Source organism: Betta splendens, chromosome 2, assembly GCF_900634795.4.
Source record: "Betta splendens chromosome 2, fBetSpl5.4, whole genome shotgun sequence".
NCBI classification, from domain to species: domain Eukaryota; kingdom Metazoa; phylum Chordata; class Actinopteri; order Anabantiformes; family Osphronemidae; genus Betta; species Betta splendens.
Window position 1 is genome coordinate 3,175,293 of NC_040882.2, and position 22,192 is coordinate 3,197,484.

General features: G+C 39.1%; 3 protein-coding genes across 6 annotated transcripts in view; 2 read left to right on the plus strand and 1 right to left on the minus strand.

Annotated features, from left to right (window-relative positions):
• Nucleotides 1-646: 646 nt before the first annotated feature.
• On the minus strand, nucleotides 647-7,636 carry LOC114845985 (inhibin beta B chain-like). Its single transcript, XM_029134636.3, has 2 exons — nucleotides 6,646-7,636; nucleotides 647-3,706 (listed from the first exon to the last, which is right to left on the minus strand). The coding sequence occupies exons 1-2, from the start codon at nucleotides 7,040-7,042 to the stop codon at nucleotides 2,931-2,933; spliced, it is 1,173 nt and encodes a 390-aa protein (XP_028990469.1). The 5' UTR covers nucleotides 7,043-7,636; the 3' UTR covers nucleotides 647-2,930.
• Nucleotides 7,637-10,023: 2,387 nt separating this feature from the next.
• On the plus strand, nucleotides 10,024-14,342 carry LOC114846076 (ras-related protein Ral-B-like). Of its 3 annotated transcripts, XM_029134858.3 has the most exons (6): nucleotides 10,068-10,183; nucleotides 10,274-10,316; nucleotides 11,008-11,164; nucleotides 11,242-11,450; nucleotides 12,437-12,611; nucleotides 13,172-14,342. In XM_029134858.3, exons 3-6 carry the CDS (start codon nucleotides 11,051-11,053, stop codon nucleotides 13,274-13,276), a joined length of 603 nt encoding a protein of 200 aa, XP_028990691.1. In that variant the 5' UTR covers nucleotides 10,068-10,183; nucleotides 10,274-10,316; nucleotides 11,008-11,050; the 3' UTR covers nucleotides 13,277-14,342. The 3 variants fall into 3 exon arrangements, with proteins under 3 accessions (XP_028990682.1, XP_028990700.1, XP_028990691.1); XM_029134849.2 differs by lacking the exon at nucleotides 10,274-10,316 and having other exon boundaries at nucleotides 10,024-10,183; XM_029134867.3 differs by lacking the exon at nucleotides 10,274-10,316 and having other exon boundaries at nucleotides 10,031-10,183; nucleotides 11,012-11,164.
• A 6,071-nt stretch (nucleotides 14,343-20,413) lies between these two features.
• Nucleotides 20,414-22,192, plus strand: part of agap1 (ArfGAP with GTPase domain, ankyrin repeat and PH domain 1) — a 133,353-nt gene continuing 131,574 nt past the window's right edge. For both annotated transcript variants that reach the window (XM_029133855.3, XM_029133865.3), the window contains exon 1: nucleotides 20,414-21,562. In XM_029133855.3, coding sequence (XP_028989688.1) covers nucleotides 21,400-21,562 — 163 coding nt within the window. In that variant the 5' untranslated portion in view covers nucleotides 20,414-21,399. The remainder of the gene's footprint in view (nucleotides 21,563-22,192) is intronic.

The window sequence follows — 22,192 nt, forward strand, 5'->3', positions numbered from 1 at the left end:
CCCTGTTTGTATCAAAACATTTATTTGTATTTATATATATTTTTACGCAATTGGAAATACCCCTATTGCATCTTTAGTTACAATATTTATTTGTATTTTGTCAACATTCTGTCAACATTTTGGATGAGTCTGTTGTCATGTCAACTCACCTTTTACCTGTATACAAGTGCTTGTGTAGTTTTAGTAGAGTTCAAGAGAGGGATTTTGTTTTCCACTCACCTGGAACTATCATACATTCTCTGGTCTCCTATTAAAGCTTTCACAACACCTGGTTTCCTTCTCCCGTCTTCCTGGAACACTTACTGTACCTGGACTACAACTCCAAGCTCACCTATTTCATGTAAGTGATGTCAGAGAAAAGACAAACAAAAGACTAATTGCAAATTGAGTGTCAAACAGGTGCTATGGTGATCTCACACCGGTCTAGCTAGTTTCTGAATTACATCAGTGTTAACTGTTTTGCAAAAGGGGGGAGGAAAATCTAAATTTCAAATGTGTCATTTCAATGAGAATGGGTTAACACAACGAATGGGTTTGCAAGATGTGTCTTATGCTCTGCTGAATTAGTGATGATGAGCTGTTTGGTTCCTAGTTTCTTAAAACAGGTCAAAGCAATGAATAAAAACTGTAAGCAACGACAAATGCATAATGTAGGTAATAAGAAATTTATTTTCCAACAATTACAAAGAACTAAATACTTCAAAGGCATATTCATATGTATATCAACTGTACAGGGATCAGATGGTATGTGATTTACTCTAAATGATTCTGGAACAAGCTAACAAAAAGGTGAAAGAAACTAGGCATATTTAAGTAAGTTGATGAAAAAATATTAAGTCTTCGATGTTAAGGTACAAAATAGAAAAAAGGATTAAGCTCATAATAGACTGATATTATACCCTGATACAGTTTTTAGGCCTTTTTAAACTGTCACAATGTAATTTAATACATACAAATACATAACAGCATTCCCACCTTTGAACAGCTAAACCTCTTGGCCTCTTTGGTTCCATAATTAGGTATAATACACTTAAACAGAGCTTAATTTTGCTTCTATAAAAATAACTTTTATTTTCAATGGCAGTTCTTGTTTATTTCATTTTTATTATAATTAGTCATACAATTCCTCAGTGCAATTATTCGAACAACTATCTGCTTTGAAGAATAAGCAAACATAAGATTGCAGTGGCAGGCAAGGTTAGGGTCAAGTAGCGAGCAAAAGGCAGGAAAAGTGAGTTAACAAGCAATTTTTGAACGTCTGGTATTTGACTTAGATTCATATTTGGAAGTGGTGAAATGAAAAGAAAAGATAATATAAGAAGTCGGTTAAACGCCCTTAGTTAAAGGACCCTGAAACACTTAACCTGAAAATATCATAGTGTCACAGTGACTGAGATCTGAAACTGTGTCTTAAAGTGTGTTATGGTGCCAAACAAGCCGTGATGGGAGCTCCACTAGGACATATTAATCTACTATAGACTCCAAAATCACTGGTTATTTGGGTCAAAATTAGCCCGTTAAGCTCTTTTTACTTTGCAGTTTTAACTGAAGACCCAATGGCAGTAAAACTGCAGTTTGTTAAGCAGAAAAGCAAAAATGTAAGATAGTAGTTTGTCTACAAAATCCACTTGGTAAGTAAATGTTTTCTGAGTTTTTTATTAAAAAGAAACTTGGGGACTTCTGGGGTTCATTATTAAATGAGTTGATACATAAGCATTTTTACTTTGTAAAACATTTTAAAAAAGCTACAATTTTGCTTCACTACAGTGAAAGAAAAAAAATATCCATTTAGATTCAATGCTATCAACAGTTTATTATGAGGCTTCACCACTAACAACCCAAAATATGTTTAGTCATTTTCATTTTAGTCTGTTTGCTGTTTCACCAAGGCCCAACGTAACCCTGCCTGCCACACTTACATTTAAGGTACTGATATTAGGTGATAGTTACTAGAGATTAAGTGTAGCATGTAGTATAGGGGTAATTACTATACATTGCATAGCTAATGTGGCACTTTTTCTTTTTGTAGGACTGACTGTGGACCACGAGGGCTCATTAAAGGCATTTCAATCTGCAAGTGCTATCAAATGTGCATCAGGAAGGGGAGAAACTGCACCATCACTAAACTACAGCAACTCTTCACTTGTAACTGAATAAAATAAAATAAAGATAAATATGTTTATATGTAAGAGCAGCTCTACTCCAAGTAACAGAGCCCATAAATGTTTTTCTAAGAATGGGCCCTTGTATTCTCAATCTTTCAGTCACGACCATACTGTAGGTGAGAGCAGAAACATAGACGTAAACAGAAAACAGCTTTCCCAAACCATAATCATACTGTTTCATATCTGAGCAGTTTCTAAAAGCATCCGTTAAAGGAAAGATGAAATTCTAAAGCATACAGATTAAGGGAAATATTTGTTGTCATTTGGACAAAGTGTGTAGGACAGGAGTCAATTAATCAGGTTATTTGAGGTTCCTAAATTTAGGTAAAGAATCTTAATAGTTAAGTGCACACATTAATCATTAAAACATAGGAACATTTATATATTTTAAAGGGCAGTGATTATATAACTATTCTTTTATACCCTCACCATTGAGCAACTTATATGGAAAAGTAATCAGAATATAATCAACTAAGTTAATTAAGTGGATGCTAAAAGAAGCCTTAAAGAACCCCCCGCCTCCCAGGGTTATGATTTTTATGTCTCGCACCAGACTCTAATGAATTATATCAACAAACATAAATATACATAGTTTTTATGCAGACATATGCACGGGTACGTGTAGATGTGTGGACGAGATTGTGTGTGCATATTTTCATCGTTCATAAATATTTTGTTTCTATATTCATTTTTGATGCAATATTGAAAACTTGTTTAGAGTTAAGTTCTTCAGTTGCACCTTAAATAAGCAGACACGAAACATATTCAAGCACAGCCACACTCCTCCACTATCATGTTGGGAACATCCCGCTTGACGATATTGTACTCATCATCGAAGTAGAGCATGGACATAGTGCTGAGCTTGGTGGGAATGCAGCAGGAGTTCATTGAGCCGGGGCTCATTCCCCTCATGCGGTACTGGTTTACCACCGCTGTGTGGAAGGATGAGGCCGAACCGGGAACACCTGCCATGTAGACCGGACAGTTCCCTTCGCAGTAGTTCCCATAGTAACCTGACGGTGCAATGATCCAGTCGTTCCAACCAATCAACCGAAAGTCTATGTAGAATTGTTGTCTACAGCACAGGGTGCTGCTACCGTCACACTCCAGGCCCCTTTTGTGGATTCGGTGCTTTTTGTCTGCTTGCCGAGCCTGAACCACCAGGAAGGGCCGGTGGGACTCATCGTTGTAGTTGAGCAGGATGGGCACGACACCCTCCGCCTCACAGCCTTCACAGCGCACATCCAGGTTCTGTCGCCGGTCACCCTTCTCGAACACTAACCTGACAGCATCAGTCAGCAGGAAGGTGTGCCAACCTCCTCGCTTCAGGTCCATCCGCTTCTCCACCAGGTTCCACTTGCTACCAAGGCCAGGCTCTTGGTAGTACACCTTAACAGTCACCTTGCGCCTTGGACGCACTTCCAGAGGAGATGGTAGCAGCTTTAGGTAGAGCCAGAGGGTGGCTTGTGTCACATATAAGTTCTGATTTCCCTCATTGGAAATCAGAAAAAACAGGCTGGACTTGGAAGTTACTGTGTCATCTGAAAAAAACAAATACATCAAAGGGATTAAGAATGTAGCAGACGCCTACAGAAGCCAGCAGAATATTTTTTTTACTGTGCATCATGGAACAGTATTGTATACTCTACTGTATGTATTTTCACCTATTTCTTGATTATTTCACTCTCAGGTGGATCCTGAGCAAAGACATACATTTCCCAGACTGCTTTGGATAGTTAAAGGTAATCTATGTTTAATGTCTGCTTAATATTACCATTTGATATTTTAAGCACTTTATGTTTAGGTGCTTAAAGACTTGTACCTGCGATCAAACCTGATAGATTAGACCCAATTCATCAAGACTGATCCATCTGAACTGAGAGTAGAAAACCAGTATGTAAAAGTACATACAGTCCATTGAACTACAATGTATGACAAGGTTAAATATCCAAAAGTTGAACAAAGTTGAGTCATTAAGTTAGACCATGCAATCAGAACCACTGCTGTCATCCAGGTAGCATGAAATGAAGGAAACTAAGACAATCTGCAGGTACAGATTTCACAAATGTTACATCTCTAGAACTGCTAAAACCTGGATATCCTTATTTGATCTGAAGTGCAGGGACTAAAGCGGCAGCTTAAATGTCTGTAATGTATGTGTTGGCAGCGGTTGGGAGGTCACTTCCTCACACTAAGTGAGAGAGTCTGGATAGATAGGGGATTCATTTTTCACAGCTGTGTTTGTATTAGCCCAATGATATATTCCTCGCAAAAAATACTTTAAGATCCACCTGCTGAACGAAAAAAAAATGTATTAATATATATATAATATCACTCCAAAAACAATATCCGCTAGTGATCAGAATTCAACAGATTATTAAGCCAATTACAACAGATTATTAAGCCAATTAATTCCAACTGCCACAGATGTTTGATGAGGAATGGTAAGTAAAGATTTTTTTAAGCTAAATATATTTTATCATCAATATATCATAATTTTATTATCATTATCAACTATTCTACTAAAATTCTTTTGAATTCTCTTAAGAGTTTAACAAAGCCAAACCTCATGTGTGTTATAGTAACGTCAGGTAGGAACGTGACCTTGATTTCTTGAGACGCCCATGACCACCTGTGGTGCTGTAAATAACAATCCATTCCAGCCACAGGGTTTGCTCACACACACACACACACACACACACACACACACACACACACACACACACACACACACACACACACACACACACACACACACACACACAAACACACACACACACACACACACACACACACACACACACACACACACACACACACACACACACACACACACTAACCCTAATCATCACAACTAAAGGCAGACGTCTAACCCTTGCTCTAATCAGAACTAAACCTCAATTCTAACCTTAGTCCGAAATTCACATCTAGACCTTCAAAAAGGTCTTTAAAGTTGTGTGGCCCAGCCAAAGGGCCCCACAAGTGGCCATAGGGGCCCCACTTTGGTAGAAAAAAAAGGATTTGGGGTCCTACTTTGATGTAACCGCATGGACACACACAGACACACACACACAGTCGTGTTTCACATCTACGTGGGGACTCACTGTTGACATAATGCCTTCCCTAGCCCCTTGCCCTAACCCTAACCATCACAAATAAAGGCGGACCTTTGCTCTAATCCGAGCCAAAGCTCAATTCTAACCTCAGCCCTAAAATCACATCTTGACCCTCAAAAAAGCCTTCAGACTGGTGGGGACCTGCCAAGTGCCTCCACATTGTCACAATGTCCTCACCTTGATGGCAAAAACATGGTTTATGGACCCCACGTCAAAGAAAAAACATGTACACACACACACACACACACACACACACACACACACACACACACACACACACACACACACACACACACATACACACACACACACACACACAAACACACACACACACACAAACACACACACACACACACACACACACACACACACACACAAACACACACAAGCACAAATTGAAACAAATTGAAATCTAATGGATTGGCGTTGTGTTAGAATGGTCTGAATGGGTCAACCCATCAAGCTGCACAACAGCCTACAATAAGCTCTGACCTTATACTGTGGGGACTGATTCAGCACAATGCTACCATGTCACACACATAGAATCCTAGATGGTGATACTGTAGTTTTCTGGTTTTCAAATAAGCAAGACGTGTTGGAAAAGTAGGTGTTGTTCCTCATTTTCAGTCCGGCTCATTTCAGCTTCCTCTAAGTAAATAGTTCTTCTGAGCCTTGTCGTCATGCCATGTCCCCACCAACAGTCTCTCAGAGCTGGTAATTCAGCCAACTTAGAAGTGCATAATGCAGAGGTGAGAGGTCTGTAACACAGCAGCCACTAAGAGAATCATATAAAACTCCAGTCATCTGACATCAATTCATTCACTGTCAAACTGTCACGGTCTGAGAAAAGCGCCCAAGTTTATTGATGTGAAAGATGGAGGTGAGATATTCCTCTAGTGGGTTTTCAGCATGTTGCAATAACATCTGGTCAGCATGAGCATGTTGGCTGGATAATTTCTTTTTCAGCTAGCCATGAAGGCACATGTACATGCATATGTAGTTCACCGAGCAGCGCCTGATTTGGCAAATATTATTTCATTATATCGTAAGAACAATATGTTTTCTTTGTAAACCATTAGACAAGGGCCACCAACTCGAGTCATTTGCCTTTTTTCAATCATATCTTAAGGACTTGTTTTTTACATTCTGTATTTCTGAGAGGGACGATAGTTGGAGACAAAGATACATTTTGCAGTGAGATCTGCATCTTATTCTTTAGAACAAAAAACGTCTGAGTAAAAGTATTTCATTTATTATTTTTTTTATTTTTAAATATTTTTTTAAACTTGGAACGTTTTGAAATAAATCACGTGAAATTTGTAACTTAATTAAAGCTTAAAATGTGGCTCAGCTCCATCACGCACCTTTCTCCGCAAAGCTGATGATCTCCGAGGTCTCCTCGAGCACCACGTTGTTCATCGGATGTCCATCCAGGCTGGGGATCTCCACCCTCCCGTCCTCCCGCAGCTTCCCAGCGTGAAGTTTCCGCAGCGCCGTCACCATCGCAGCCTTCGGAAGAGAGTGCGTGATGTTGGGCCTTTCGCGCATCTGCAGTCTACTCAAGATGTGTCTCTTGACTGCCTCAAGAAAGTCCACGTTCAGCTGACCCGACTCGGGGTCCTCCGGCTGATCGAAGCCACAGGACACGCAGGTATCCCGGGACTGGGTGTGCGCCTCCTCCTCGGTCCCGGATGAAGCGGTACAGCGGATGTAGAGGACGCAAGCCACAAAGAGAGCCAATCGGAAAAGACAGTTATTCATTTTCTGTACGAGGAAGAAGAGGAGAGGAACTTTTTCTCTCTTTGGCAGACTCAAAGTACGGAAATTATAAAAGCATGAACAAAATCCCTTCGGTCCCGAGCAGTCTTCAGTTCGGTGGTCCGAATCAGCGGTGCAGCACTTGGAAACCAGTGAGTTGAGTTTACTTCCATTCACTGAAGGGTTTGCAATCTTTTTATTACATCATTACATGGATGCATTTGGTCAGTCTCTGCAACCTTAAAAACTGGAAGCTAAGTCGCCTTTAGTCTTTTTTTCGTTGTAGTTGGAGGCTCACACACAAAGCTTCACTTCTGGTATGAACAGAAGATGTGTCATGGTTTCATTAATCAGCATCTCCTGTCATTATTCCACAAACCGAAAGGAGTTGAATCCGAATCGCGCGTGTACATATTTCAAAATTCAATCCATAACTTTTTTGGACATAAAAAAGCTCATCATCCTCATCCTTACTTTTTTAATTCTTTAAATGGAATTATAACGCTCCTGGTCGTGGCTCTCTGGATGGTGTAGCCGGAGAAAAAAAATGAGGAGGAGAGGGAGGTCTACCAGTGAGCGCATTGAGGAGCGTTTCCATTCTGGCGTCTGAGACTTGGGGGCCACTACACGCCAAAAACTTTTTATATACACGGGGGGCGGGCGGAGCTAATAGGCGAGGAGGACCCGAAGGAGGCGGGCGGTGTTAATAACACTCCCCAAGGAGAAATTACTGAATTATTTCTAAAGGGATTCATATTACACATTAATAGTCCTTCTAAAGTGACATATTGCACCTAACAGTAATGGTCTAATCGCTGCTCAGAAAAACGACATTCAGTTTATACAGATACTATCTGTCAGTGTCAGAAGATGTTAAAAGTCATGTAATGTAATGTAAAACAGAAACATCTAATAGCTGAAACCAAGCTTATAACTTAAAACAAAGCCAAATTAGATCTGTCTAGTCATTTTTTGTTTATGGTTACAGTAATTAGAAATTGATTTTCTTGTAGGTATTTTGTTCATGAGCCTGTCATTCTTTACAATAGCGAGAAGTCTTCAAAGTAGACTTCCTTTACGCATGAAATGAATTGGGCTTTAGATAATAATATCTACTCTTCCTATTTAGGTAAAGATCCATAAAACACTGTCTAGCATATAAACCCTGCTTACACATGCTCTCATCAACATTGTTTTGGTACCTATTACACTGGTTAGTTTCAAATGTCATTTTGAGTGCTTTTGAGGCATCACAGTGTAATTCTCCTGATATGTGTATGTAATAACATTACCATGTATTAAAAGACAGAAATTCACTGCACAATTCAAAAGTACCTAACTCCTACAGTATAGGATAACAACAAGTAAAGAAGACAGGAAGTACTGCTCTTTTCATTCTGATTATCACTAATCGCCTCATAAACCCTTAATGATAACTGAGTATACAAAGCCCTAAGCCATCTGGGTGAAATGTAGCACACTTTGCAAGACCTCTGACTAAATGAGCGTCAGACGTGGCAGGATGTCCGGACTGCAGCATTTGTTAGTAAAAACACCAAACCAAATCAGCTCATCACAGCGTGAGATATCCAGTAGCAGCCGCAGCCTCTGTGGTACAGCAAGGAGCTTAGATAACCAGTGACTTTCAGCTTATGATTAGCATATGGTGAACAGTAAAAACAGGTCAGCTCTGTTTTTGTAACCTCACATTCGCCTGCTTATTCTAACATATTGGGTTGCAGATAGGTAACACAAATATTCTGTATTCATAAAATAGACTAAAGAAGCCACCTGGATTGGTGGTGAAACATTTTTACTGAAAAGGAGAAATCCAGTCTCAAAATCAGACTATTCCACCTGGATGACTAAGAATCTCCACTGATGTATGATGTATGATACCTACTGTGCTAAAAGACTCAAAATTAAATTATCCTATAAGACATGCCATGTTTTATTTCACTCAATGCATTCTTATGTGAAAACCTGTCCAATAACAATGATCACTAAAGCTAGCACACTGTTCAGTGAGGGAGTAAAAAAGTAATGATATAGCGCCATCTTTGTTCCAAATACTGGAACTACAGTCATCCAAAACAACCATAAACAAATATATAAATAGTAGGTACCTGAGTGTCTTAGGCTGTGCAAAATACTGCGTCCCTTTTGAACAGTTGACATTCACTAGTGGGTATATTATTTTTCAATGGGTTCTTTGCTTAAATCTGGAGTTCTATATAATTAATGATTTATGCTCAGATAAAGTACTTTTTTAGTATTTTCTTAGTAATGTATCTAAACCTCAACCACATTTAAATCGCCTTGTCCTTAATTATCTGGAGTAGTTGTATTATTGTCAGTATTTACTTCTGTGACACTACAGGCTTAAACAAATCATGTTCAACAAATGTATGCAAATGTTCAGATTCTGCTAAATACACATTTACAATTAGACATATAACACGAGGGAGCTATGAGCAAAATACTTGCAAATACTGCAGAATTTATAGCTGCGATGTCAAAAAAAATTAGAATTAAAATAGAATATGGAGTTTGAATGAATTTAATTCATTTTAAAAAGAATTAGATTTTTTCTTTTTAGTTTTTTTTCTAAAAACGTTTTATTTGTCATTTTTGATAACTGGAGAAATATTTCTGCCATGAGTTATTTTCTTTTTTGTACATTTAACGGATTATAAAAACTAGTGTGATTTCATATCCTGTTAATGTAAAGCTGCCAGGAAACGGTAAGAGGTGTCACTCAATTGTTTTTCCAGCAATCCATTACAAAACACTAACAAAAGCAAAATAACCGCCGTATCTTAGTTCACATACTGTATCTTGTTTCGATGTGGGGTTTAACTTTGATCACACGGCGTCAATTTTCAGTCTATGTTCAGGGCAATGTATGGCATTGTTTTTATTGGTTTAACGCTGTCACCTTGATAACGGCTAACGCTAAGCTAGCGCTGAATGCTAGCTAGTGGTAAAATCTTCCGTGTCATGTAGGGACTTCTCTTCCCAAGTATAAACGATCTTCGGTCGGTGCAAGGTGGGGCAGAGAGTGGCTTGTAAAACTTGTAAAAGTAGTTTGTAGGTCACTATATAGTGGATTTTTCAGCATACAACTGAAAAATACGTTAACTGGTAAGTTGAGTGGTTTTTCCTGTGTGCTTTAGTTTAGCATTAACAGTTGTCGCTTTGCTGGCAACTGTTTTAATGTCTGGAACCCCTCAGGGAAACAGCGTTCTTCTGTTGACTGGATAAACTATCAGTTTGGGTGAGTGACAGTCTAAGCAACCAATAGCATCAACTGAAGGGGAGTTCTTTTTGTACGTTTAGCCAATCAGATACGTTCTTTAAGTTGCATGCGGGCGCCAGGAAGAGCAGAAGTGACTGTTTGGTGTCTTACTGAAAATCTTTAAAACAAACTGTTTCCTGTCCTTATTAACAAGCCGAGTGTTCGAGCTAGTGACACAATGAAATACAGTTCCTCTTTAAAGTACAGACCAAGCAGTCTGTTCGTTTAGCCTTGTTTGCTAGGAGGATGTTCGAAGTTCCCTTTATTACTTGAACCGTTCTTCCAACCTAAACTCAGTTTAAATATTGCTTTACTGAAACGCTGCCAGTAGAAGGGCCACTATAAAATGTGGGCACCACAATTATTCATAAATACATATATTTGATGAAACAAGTGATCCTGCTTAAAGTGATCCTGCTTAAAGATTTACATCATATCGTTTGTGAATTTAAACATGAGACATTAAAAAGATGGCTACACAAGGTGACCCGCCACCATCTAAAACAACCCTATTAACAAAAGTACAATAGATGACTGCCCTAGTATGCAACATAGAAAATGACCTTCATATTTCCATGCTAGTGTTGTATAACCCTTCATCAGTTTGTTTAGTTATATATTGTTTAATATATGCAATCTGCTGGGCTCTCTTGTTTGTGACATTTGGTAGCAAGGCAGAGTTTTAAGACACTGGACTAACAAATACAAGAGTCATGGCCTCTGGGAAGAACAAGAGCCAGAGCTCTCTGGCTCTCCACAAGGTGATCATGGTGGGCAGCGGTGGAGTGGGAAAGTCTGCCCTTACTCTGCAGTTCATGTACGACGAGGTGAGGCATCACGCCTGCATTTCCCATGAGCCCTGCTGTTGCTGTTTTCTCTCTCATTATCTCTGCTCTTGCTTCAGTTTGTGGAAGACTATGAGCCCACCAAGGCAGACAGTTACAGGAAAAAGGTGGTTCTGGATGGTGAGGATGTGCAGATCGACATCCTGGACACAGCAGGTCAGGAGGACTATGCCGCCATCAGAGACAACTACTTCCGTAGCGGGGAAGGATTCCTGTTGGTTTTCTCCATCATAGAGCACGAGTCCTTCACAGCAATTTCCGAATTCAGGTCAAAGGATTTTGTTTTCACATGCTCATGTTATGTTATGTAGTTATGTTACTTTGAAATCTGATAATGTAAACAATGAAAAGAAGTTGCATAGTGGCAATCATGGCCATTATATTAATCGTCAAAGGTGTACAGTACTGTAGCTGTCTGAACAGACATTAGTTTTATAGAGCTTTTCCAAATCTAGGGGATCTTTAGGATAGAAATATGCTGTGCTTGACCTAAAGCAAAACTTGTTTAAACAACTTCCATTTATTTCCCATATGCCGATATGCCATCTTTTTATATATAGCAAATTAAGAAAACGCTTCTCCCAACAGTCCAAAATACGACAAGCAGCAGCTCTGAACTTTAGTAAAACTTCACACAGAGACACGATGCAGCTGGCTCTCTGCTGCAGGTTTAACTATCAGCTGCTGGTTCATGGTCCACGGATGCTTCAAAACCAGGAATCACTAGTTGTAGTCTGTGAGCCCACCGCAATCCACCAGGACAGTTGAAAATTACATGTTTTACGTCATATTTGGCTGCACTGGCTTATCGATACAGAGGAATAAATCATAATTTCTCTGTATAGAAATTATGGAGGAATCTAAGTGTCCCTTAATACTTGACATGTTTTGGTCAACCCCCATTGAAAATTGATGAAGTATTCCTTTAATGTGTTTGCCTAGTGATGAACTGGCAACTTGTCCAGATACCTTCCCTTTTGCTTGATCAGTCTTACAACCTCTAACAGGACAATAGATTCCTGAGGATAGCTGTAGTGTTGAGAAAGCCTTAGCGTCTGATGAGTGAACTGAGGCTAGGCTACTTGTAGGCTACTAGACATGTGCTACTACACTTAGATTAATTATTAACACTAAAAAGTCCTTATCCCTTATTCCAGTCCTTTATCCTGTCTCACTTTCTGTTCTTAGGTTGCCTTTAAATAAGTTTAAATACACATTGTTCCAAGCCAAAGGTTTTGGGTTTTTGTCTTTCAGAGACCAGATCCTGCGGGTGAAGGAGGAGGAGATGATCCCACTACTAATTGTGGGAAACAAATCAGACCTGGAAGATCGACGGAAGGTGTCTGCTGAAGAGGCCACATCTAAAGCAAGCGAATGGGGAGTTCAGTATGTGGAGACTTCAGCCAAAACAAGAGCCAACGTTGACAAGGTACACACACTGCAGCTTATTCGTAAAAAACATTTATTCAAATGTAGTTCAACTACATCAGGTTAAAGGTCCGATTACATCCCCAAATCTCTATTTCATTTTTGGTTTTGTGACTGCTGTCAGTTCATACTCTCAGTTCTCTGCACATACCCCACTGTCTTCATTAGTCAGAGTAAAATAAACCTCCAAAAAGCAATCACAGAGATAAATGGAAAGGTTTGCTGTAAATATTAGACAGAAGAAACCTATTATAAGTAACAACAGATGTTCATGAAATTACATCATCACCAGAAATTAAGTTAAACCTTTGTTTGGTAGTTTAGGATCCTAATTTGTTAACATCAAAAATGGAATTAGAATTAAGCATTCAGGCATGTCATTTGAACTTCACACGTTTCTGTTTGCCTTCTTGTCTATATACACAAACTGCAGTCATAGAGCTTCAGGATATGTGAAAATGTCTGTGGAAATAAAAATATTTTTACCTGTGCAGACATCTCAGTTGTCAGAAATCCGTTGTGCTGTTTTGAGTTACTGGCTTTCTTGGTTTTGCCTTTCAGGTCTTCTTTGATCTCATGAGGGAGGTTTGCAAGAAAAAGGTGTCCGAGAGTAAAGAAAATGGGCCGAGCAGCAAGAAGAAGAAAAAGCCTTGCTGCATACTTTAACCCCAAGGTGTCCATTTAAAAACCAAAGAAACTGTCTGAGTGAACCAAACAGTAGCAGCTTTACACCATAAAATTCTGGAGTGCTGCACAGTTAAAAACAATAAAAGCACCAGGTGAAAGGGGGGGGGGTTCTGAGTGCTCAGTGATTTATTTGTTTTTTTTGCCTCAAATGTATAGAATCTGAATTGTATTTGAGGTATTATTGTTATATAATCACTCAAAATCTCACTTCCAGTAGAACATATATGTTTGTTTTAACGTTGTCTGGGAAACCGTGGTACTTCCCCATTTATGCTTCCTCTTTATGTACATTCATAACTTTGCCAGAAGTATTTGAATGAATCACCATAGCCTTTAATTTGGCATTTACTTTCTCCATTTGCTAAACCTTCTACAGGAATTCATGTCGTTGAGATCAGGGCTTGTGTAGGTCGGTCACATTCCTTAATTCCAAGTGAGTCCAATAAGAAATACAATTATATATTATAATTCCTTAAATCCTTACATTTGGGAAGTTTTGCACACCCCTATAAAGCATTTTACAGTGGTGGACAGCCTTCAGATAATCCTGCTTCATGACAGTGGTGAGGTAAACAGTAGATATACTGTATATAGTGTTTAGAGGTTGAAATACTTTAAAAATATTTAACTGGGCAACCCAGATTTTTTCCAGCAAGCCTGTAAAATATAGTTAGATTTCTTCCACTATACAGTATTCTGTTGGTTGAGCAGTTTCATTACTCAGTGCTGTTAAGCCACTGCAGATGAGAACAGACGATTGTCATAATTGCAGGTTTAAATGTCACTGCTAACAAACATGTATTGAACACCACTTTTTAAGGTTATGTTTGTAGTATTATTTCATTCCAGCCACTCATTTTGTATACCTATTGTACATGTAAAATTTGTAATCTTGTTATACAGTAAGGGGAGTTCCTGTTTCCCTAAGTTCCCTAATATTCCCTAAAGATTCAAGCTGTTGTATTTATGACATTTGTGGTTGAGGGTTTTCATTTTGATGTATAAAAACAAAATGTTTATTTGAAATTAAAGTAAAGCACACTGATTACTGAGGCTTTATTTCTGGTCATTAGATTGGATTGAGGTCCTTAGGTTTGTTGCCTGTTGTTTTTTTCCTTTAATGAAATGTGACAAATATACAGTACGGTACCTGCACAGCATTATTGTGTAATACAGTAATGTGCTCTGGTTATTCTGTTTTAGTTGATACTAAATGATTAGTTAAATAATTAATCAATATTTATTATTTTAAAATATTGATCAAGACATGTCTTCATTTAATTTAAAAAATCAACAAAACGTGTTATGTTAACATTTTTATTTAGAACATTACCAAACAAAAAAAAAAAACACAAAATCACCACAAAAACAAATGGAAAAGGTGCAAATAATGACCTTCAATTAATTTCAGCTTTAGTTGTCACGCTCTCTAGTAGATAAAAGTAAATTACCTTAAAAGGATTTCCTATCTCTAAACAGGAAGCTGATCTGGACATCACTACTAATTACATGTTCTGGTTATAATTCATTCTGAATGACAGAAAATAGAAATTTACAACTAATACAATATAAAATTATTCATAGAACACATTATACAGGGCAAAGGATGTTCCAAAGGGGTCTCACAAACTCGAATATTTGCCCTAATTGTATGCATAACACCGCTGATAGATTCCTACATGCATTCTGGTCAAGTTCACCTGTGCAGCAATTTTGGCAAGATGTATGGAAACACCTGTCAGACTGGTTAAGGTGCCCAATCCCAGCAACCCCTGCACTCTGTCACTGACAGTGATCCCCAACCCCCGGGCCGCGAACCAGTACTGATCCGTGGGTCAATTGGTACTGGTCCGGGAAAGAAATCTCACATCATTTCCGTTATATTCATTGTGTGATTCTGAACGATGTTATCCACCTACCACTTGGTCTTGACACATGTTAAGACGCTTGTCTCGGTCACGTGTCTTACTTACAACCGCTACCTTTTAACCTACCTACCTACCTTCTTGCTCCGGTCGGTAACACGTAACACATTACCCACAAAATTAAAAGAGCGCAAAGAGCCAGCGAGGCAGAAGAAGAGCCAATGACTACGGAAGCTGCATTGAACAGACAATATCAGGAGTCCTTCCTGAAACATGGACTTATTACGACTGGTTGTTTCAAGTCCGCTCTGCATAATGTGCAGCGACTGGTTCTAACAAGGTAATCAAGCCTTCAAACTGCTTCATCACTTAGAGATCAAGCATTTTAAATGTTAGGCGATGTTACAAGGATGCTGCTAATAAAGCTGCATACATGGTGGATGCACGTTTATTATTATAAATAGAAAATACCAGTTTTCATGCCGATCGTAACATTTTATTTTGTTGGGGTTAGGGGTATATTTCTGCCCCACCATAAAGACTGGTCCTTGAAAATATTGTGACAATAAACTGGTCCGTAGCGCAAAAAAGGTTGGGGATCACCTAGACCTAGAGACAAACTCATCACACACACTTCTTTCTGCCTTCTGTGTTGCAAAGAAAATCATCCTCATGAACTGGAAAGCTAAAAAGAAATTAAACATTACTCAGTACTTGAACATCTTTTTAGATTACACCACCTTAGACACATTGTCTGCTTGTTCAAATCAATAACCAAAACTATACTCTGATTGAATCCATTTTCAGGTAGGGATGTGTGGAGCTCAGGTGCTACGCAGTGTCTGGTGCGTGGGGTGCCTGGTTGCCCGGGGCAACAGGGCTGGTTGATTCTGGGGTGACCACACAGTAGGGGTGGCGGGTGCCTGTCTCCAGGGAGCAGGGGGCAGATGGAGTCCTGGGTACTCTGTGTCCGGGGGATGCCTGCCCGTGCCCGGAGGGGTGCTGGAGACCTACCCTCCCCATAAATGACAACAACCGAATGGTATGGGTGTGAGAATGTATCTGAGAGTGCATAGGTTCACATATGATTAAGTAGTTTTTTGTGAGAGGGTTTGTGGTAGTGTGTGTTGATGTGGGTGTGCGTCTGTGTCTGTGTGTGTGTATGCGTGTGATGCAGTTGGTGTGTGGGGGGCCTGTTTTCCGCCCCAGGTATGTGGATCTGCTGCCTGGGTGATCTCTTTTCTGCCGACCATTACCAATTGTTGCGGGCCCGAGGGGGTGCCGGGGGATATAGTGCATAGGTTCCGCTCCACTCGTGTGGGGGTGATGGCAGGCTCTCTTGGGCCAACTCTCCCACTGGGGGGAGTGTATGCCCCTGGTTCTCATGGGGCGGACAGCGTGGACCCACAGTGGTCTGCTCTGACCTTGGGTGCTGTCTCTGTGGCTGCTGCAGCTCTGCTTTGGGTATACTGATATATGTATATATTTGTATGAGTGTGTGCACATACCTTAACACTGTTATTAGTAATAATATTAATTTCAGAGGTAAACCACAGTACAACTTTTGTTATGAATGTATCAGCCTAAGGTACATCCCTATTTATTTGTTTTGTGCCTGTTGTTTGCTTAATTTATTTGTTTGGTTTCAGCAGCTGGAGCAAAACTGTCCATTTAGCCTAATACATGCTGCTTGTTGAACTGCTGGACAGGACAAAAGAAATGCACTTTAACACAGAAAAGCATGTCCATGTCATTTTTGTGCTTAGTTAAATAAATTTAATACACAGTTAAGTTAAATATCCTTTCACCTAATGCTTATAATCGGCTATAATTATTAAACTAAAATACAAATGCTGAGTGCCACCTTTCTATACCCCCACATTAGCAGGGAGCCAGCCATACCTACCCCCAAGACCTACTCCCTAGTCCAAACACATTGGTTATCGCATACCAGCCTGGCTGCATGAGCACTCTGTGGTAAAGTGAGGTGGCAGGGGAGAGTGCCAATTGTTGATCTGAGCAAGCAGAATTTTTTTTCTAAGGTGATGTAAATGAATTAAGTGTTAACATATTGAATGATGATTCATTTTTTTAATTCATAAAGATTATATCCGTAACAGAGGGGCCCGTGAGAGGTACAATGGTTGGTGTGTTGACCTCCAGATCAAGCCATCTTGAATTGGTTAAATTTGTTAGGTGTCCCTGGCACAGGTGGACATGACCAGAATGCACTGAGGCATCCTACTGTATTAGCAAGGAGTTGGTAGTAGTACTGCCTAGAAGTAACAAATTGGAAGTAGGCAGGTTTGGAGATGTGTTTGATAGATGATATAGATCTATAGATAGATATAGATAGATGATAGATGTTTGGTGTTTGGTTTACATAAAAAGCAGACGAGGGGAGAACTGTACTTTCTGTGTGTCTTCATTGTCTGTGCCACCACAGAGTGAGCTCATACAGTAATTTACCTTCTCCTAAGATCATAACTCTGCTGAGCAGAGCAGAGACAGACATCCCTCAAATTTAGCTCCCAATATGACACTTTGGTTGGATATGCAGTTGGTAGTTCACATCACATTTCTGAACAGAAAGACCTAGGTGCCTTGTAGAAAGTGCATTTTCTGGAAAACCTGTCGTATATTATTATAGATATGTGAGACGCTTTCTTTGATGCTAATTCATTGTTTTTTAATGTATTTTAATGATAAATAACTCATAACAAATAAGTTGAACTGCAGTTTGTTATGTTATAATAATTGGCAGAGGTGCAGCTTTCATGTGATAGGTTGTAACTTAATAAATAGAGAGTACAAAACATAAATATATCTTGTAATTAAATAATTATATCCTATTCATAGTATTTGTAATGATGCTGAGATATTTAAATGTTACATTTGATTAATAGTCCTTGTTTTTAATGTTTTAAATTATATATTTGTGAGGCACTGTTGTGAGTCGGACAGTGGGGGCCATTGGCATTGGGGTTTTTGCAACAGGTTTTTACCACCACTGATTATTTTCTTTAGTATTCAACTTTTATTTATATGGAATATTTCATAATAGATTTCACAGTAGTTTTACTGAATTTCATCTGTTGTTTTTAATAGTGATGAGTAAATAATTGTATAGAAGCAGATCATTATCTATTTGTTATGAAAGGATGCATGTTCTGAATGCATTTCCTCAAGAGGAAGTCATCAGAAAAGACTGGATGTTTGAGCTGGTCTGAAAGGAAACCTTCACATTCAGAGGTGCCAACACAAAGCCCACTATAAACATTAAGGCCATCATTGGATTTATCTATGAATACACACTCAGGGTTGATGGAAAGAGTCTGCAGAAGATCAACAACAGAGAGGACTGCATGCTTGTACTATGTTGGTACAATAACTAGGGCTGAAAGTCAAAAATCACACCCAGTTTTTAGTTTTACTGGGATTTAGTGAATATTATTCATTATTATTATTCAAAATGATGGTTCTTTTCTAGAATTGTACTTAAACTGGCAGGTTAGATACTGGTCTGTAGTTACTGGGGAGTGAGAAATCTAAAATATTTCTCTTCAGAAGGAACTTAACCCCTGCAGTTTTAAGTTCAGCAGGAAAAAGACACTAAACATTACTGTAACTCCTTACCCATAGGATGCCCTAACAGCTCCTTAAAGCTACCTAGAGGTAATTCAAAATGCTTGACCCAGTGTTCTGATGGGACTTTAACTTCTGAGCACTGGCTGTCTGTAAAATGAAGGATAGAATTTAAAATTCTCCTACTCACCAACAATGTACTTAATGAAAAAGCTTATCTAAAGATGAGATGGTTTAGGTCACTGGCATTGATTGTTAGTCACAGAAACCATTTCTTACTTAAACTGCAATAGACATAGACTACTGAGTGAATTAATTTATACACTGAGATCCTCTGTTTCCTTCTATCTAATAACCTCACATCATTGTTCCATATTTAACTCCTTCCTAACACAACTCCTTCTCTCCAGTAGTTGTGCTTCTGTGAACCCCCTGGTCCAACCAGGGACTGGACGGAGGCAGATGGCTGCCCACATTCAGCCTGGTACTGCTGGAGGTTTCTTCCTTCTTAAGAGAGGGAGTTTTTCCTCACCACTCCTGATGTCAAAATGTAATTAATTACAAGTAAAGGCTTGCTGTATGTGGGATTTGTTGGGCTTTGTTACTCTAAGGTCTTAAACTTTACCTTGTAAAGTGCCTTGAGATGACTTTGTTGTGATTTGGCACTATATGAATAAAATTGAATTTTATTGATTTGAACTGCTGGGTTGAGAGAAAATACCAGCTTCAGCATAACAGTGCTGGACATGACTGTAAACAATGTAGCATTTTTTTAAACAGACTCTATATATAGGGTATATTTCCAACATGCAAATACTAAGTGGTGTCACTAATTAATAAGTTAAGTTAAGTGATACGTTTAGAGAGTAGATAGCAATACGTCCATTTAAATATGGCAAATAAATAATGCTATATGCAAGAATAACACTTTGTTCATCACATTTTTGCTGTTATTTTGTTGGGACGTTTCAGCTTTATTTTGAAATGATCAAATGCTTAGCAAGCAAAGGTGTCAGCCATTATCGCTGTGCGCGAGACAAAGAAGAAGAGTATCTAGTGATACGTTTTTTTAATGCAACTCCAAGATCCTACTGTAAGGGGAGTCATTGCGCAGCCCTCACGCAATATTTATGTTCTTGAATGCGGGTGCGTCAAGTACCTGAATCCAAGATCCGGAACAAGTTTAATATTCACGAAGAAGCGTGGTAAGTCTCGAATTTAGAAAATGAAAACTGCATGAGGTATGACTTGAAAATCACAACACCATAAAATTAGCAAATCCTAATAGTTAAGAATAGTTAAGAGGAATAAACTTACTACAAATTTGATTTTGTTTATAGTTATATTTTTTATAATATAAATAATTATTATAAAACTGTTAAAACACTTTAAAATGTAAGAAACAAATTCCTAGTTGCAAAAGTTGCAAAACTACAAATAAAGATAACTAAGCCACGAAGAGCCACGAAGGGAAACAAATTCAAGACAACCAGACTAACAAACAATAAATTAAATTAGCTTCAACCTTTGAATGAACCCGAACTATCGTAACGTCTGTTTTGCATTTATCTCCAGTTAGCTTGATTTCATTTTGTTTTTTCTTTGAAAATCCTGACCGGAAGTCATCAAATCCATTGGGTGGCTCTTGAGCGCATGAAAGGAAACTTCACTGACGCTAATGACGTTCCCGGCTGGGATATTTTAGCTCTGGGCTGCACGGGATGGACCTCTCCGCTGCGGAAGGGGGATCGGTGTTAGGAGGCTGTGTGTAGTACTTAATTGAAAAATACACGTGTTTTACAAACATCTGGTTAGTTTCGGAGTCTCCTGCGTTTCGCCGTTGGGGTTTAAACGCGTCTTTCGGAGCTAATTGAGCAACTAGTATCGGATCGGAGACAAAACACCGCAAGGACGGGACCAGGCATCATGATTGCTGCCCCATCACGGTCCACTGTTTATCAAGCTGCCACACCGTCAGCACATGATGTTCTAGTTAAAATTTTTCAAATAGCCGCTTCAATCTACTTTTTTGGTCTTTAACGGCGCATTCAGTGTCCACGTAACGCGGAATTTAACGACTATAAAACAGTCGGTTTTCCCTTTGCACCGGCTTGGGAGCAGCTAGTTAGCTTTAGCCGGTTAGCTTAGCCACTTAGCAGAAAGGTCGTCTTTATTCTTGTTTTGACAGCAATGACTGCTAATAACTCTTGGACATATAAAAGCGAGAAACTGAGATTTTAATCTCACACGGACAGCAAGGGCATGGGGAAGCGGTGCTCAGACTGCCACACATCTGTCATACCACAGGACTTGGGAACCAGAACACCCCAGGAAACCACCGCTTTCTCCGCCCAGTAGGAGCAGACCTCCCGCCTCCTCCAATTTTAACGCTGGAGAATTGTATTCAATTTTGCAAGGATGTGAAAGATAATACCTGGTTTTTGGCATGGCTACGATTTAACTGAATTATATTAACTCCAATGCTGATGATTAACACCGGACTTCACTGGGAAAAAACTTGACTTGAAGAGTGTTTTCTTTACCCTATTGGAGATCACATCTCTCACCTTCCTGCTTGTTTAGCCCTTTTTGGCTACAAGCACACATTCTGATCACCAGGAAAGTGCAGCAGGTGTTCTGGATCCACCTACAATGAACTACCAACAGCATCTCGCTAACTCGGCCGCCATCCGAGCTGAGATCCAGAGGTTTGAATCCGTCCATCCCAACATCTACTCTATCTATGAGCTGCTAGAGCGGGTGGAGGAGCCGCTGCTGCAGAACCAGATCCGGGAGCATGTCATTGCAATTGAAGGTAGGAGAAGAGTAACCGAACTCAGCAGCACAGTGACAATCATGTGTAATCCTGCAGAAACTGAAGGATATTAAATCTAAATTCCATGCATTTATATGGTTTGTTAAGTAGCCGATTTCGAGTGGTGATGAAAAGTACTTTGTTTCATTTTCCAGTGAGTTTTAATGGAGGTGGTTGTGGCAGTTGTCTGCGGTTTTAATTGAAGGTTGAGCAAATGAAGTGACGACCAAGTGATGACAAGGCACCAACACCACTAAGGTTTTGGTGTGATTTTAACTGAGCACAGTTTTATAAATATGAGATCTCAGAAATAAGATGTGACACTGAATAGTACGTCATAGACAATGTGAACTATTTTTAGAAATACTAGTCATATTAGAATAATCTAAAACTCATTAATTATATGGATTACTATAGTTTAACAGGTTTCTTATTGTAAGAATGACATGCTTTGATTCTTAAATTAGTAAATAGTATGTAAAGATGTCTCTGTCAGCAAATAACTACTTTTTAAAAAAATGTTTTTAATTAGAATGAATCTTACAGATTAGATGTGAATATTTAGTAATATTATTGCTTCCTTTGCCTGTTACTTTTGATTTACTCTGGGTATTCAGTACTTGAATTAAT

Coding starts and splice junctions, on each gene's coding strand:
- LOC114846076 (XM_029134849.2), top strand. CDS start 11,051: ATGGCCTCTGGGAAGAACAAGAGCCAGAGCTCTCTGGCTCTCCACAAG. Junction 11,451..12,436: donor ACAGCAATTTCCGAATTCAG/GTCAAAGGATTT, acceptor TTTGTCTTTCAG/AGACCAGATCCTGCGGGTGA. Junction 12,612..13,171: donor CAAGAGCCAACGTTGACAAG/GTACACACACTG, acceptor TTTGCCTTTCAG/GTCTTCTTTGATCTCATGAG.
- LOC114845985 (XM_029134636.3), bottom strand. CDS start 7,042: ATGAATAACTGTCTTTTCCGATTGGCTCTCTTTGTGGCTTGCGTCCTC. Junction 3,707..6,645: donor CATCAGCTTTGCGGAGAAAG/GTGCGTGATGGA, acceptor TGTTTTTTTCAG/ATGACACAGTAACTTCCAAG.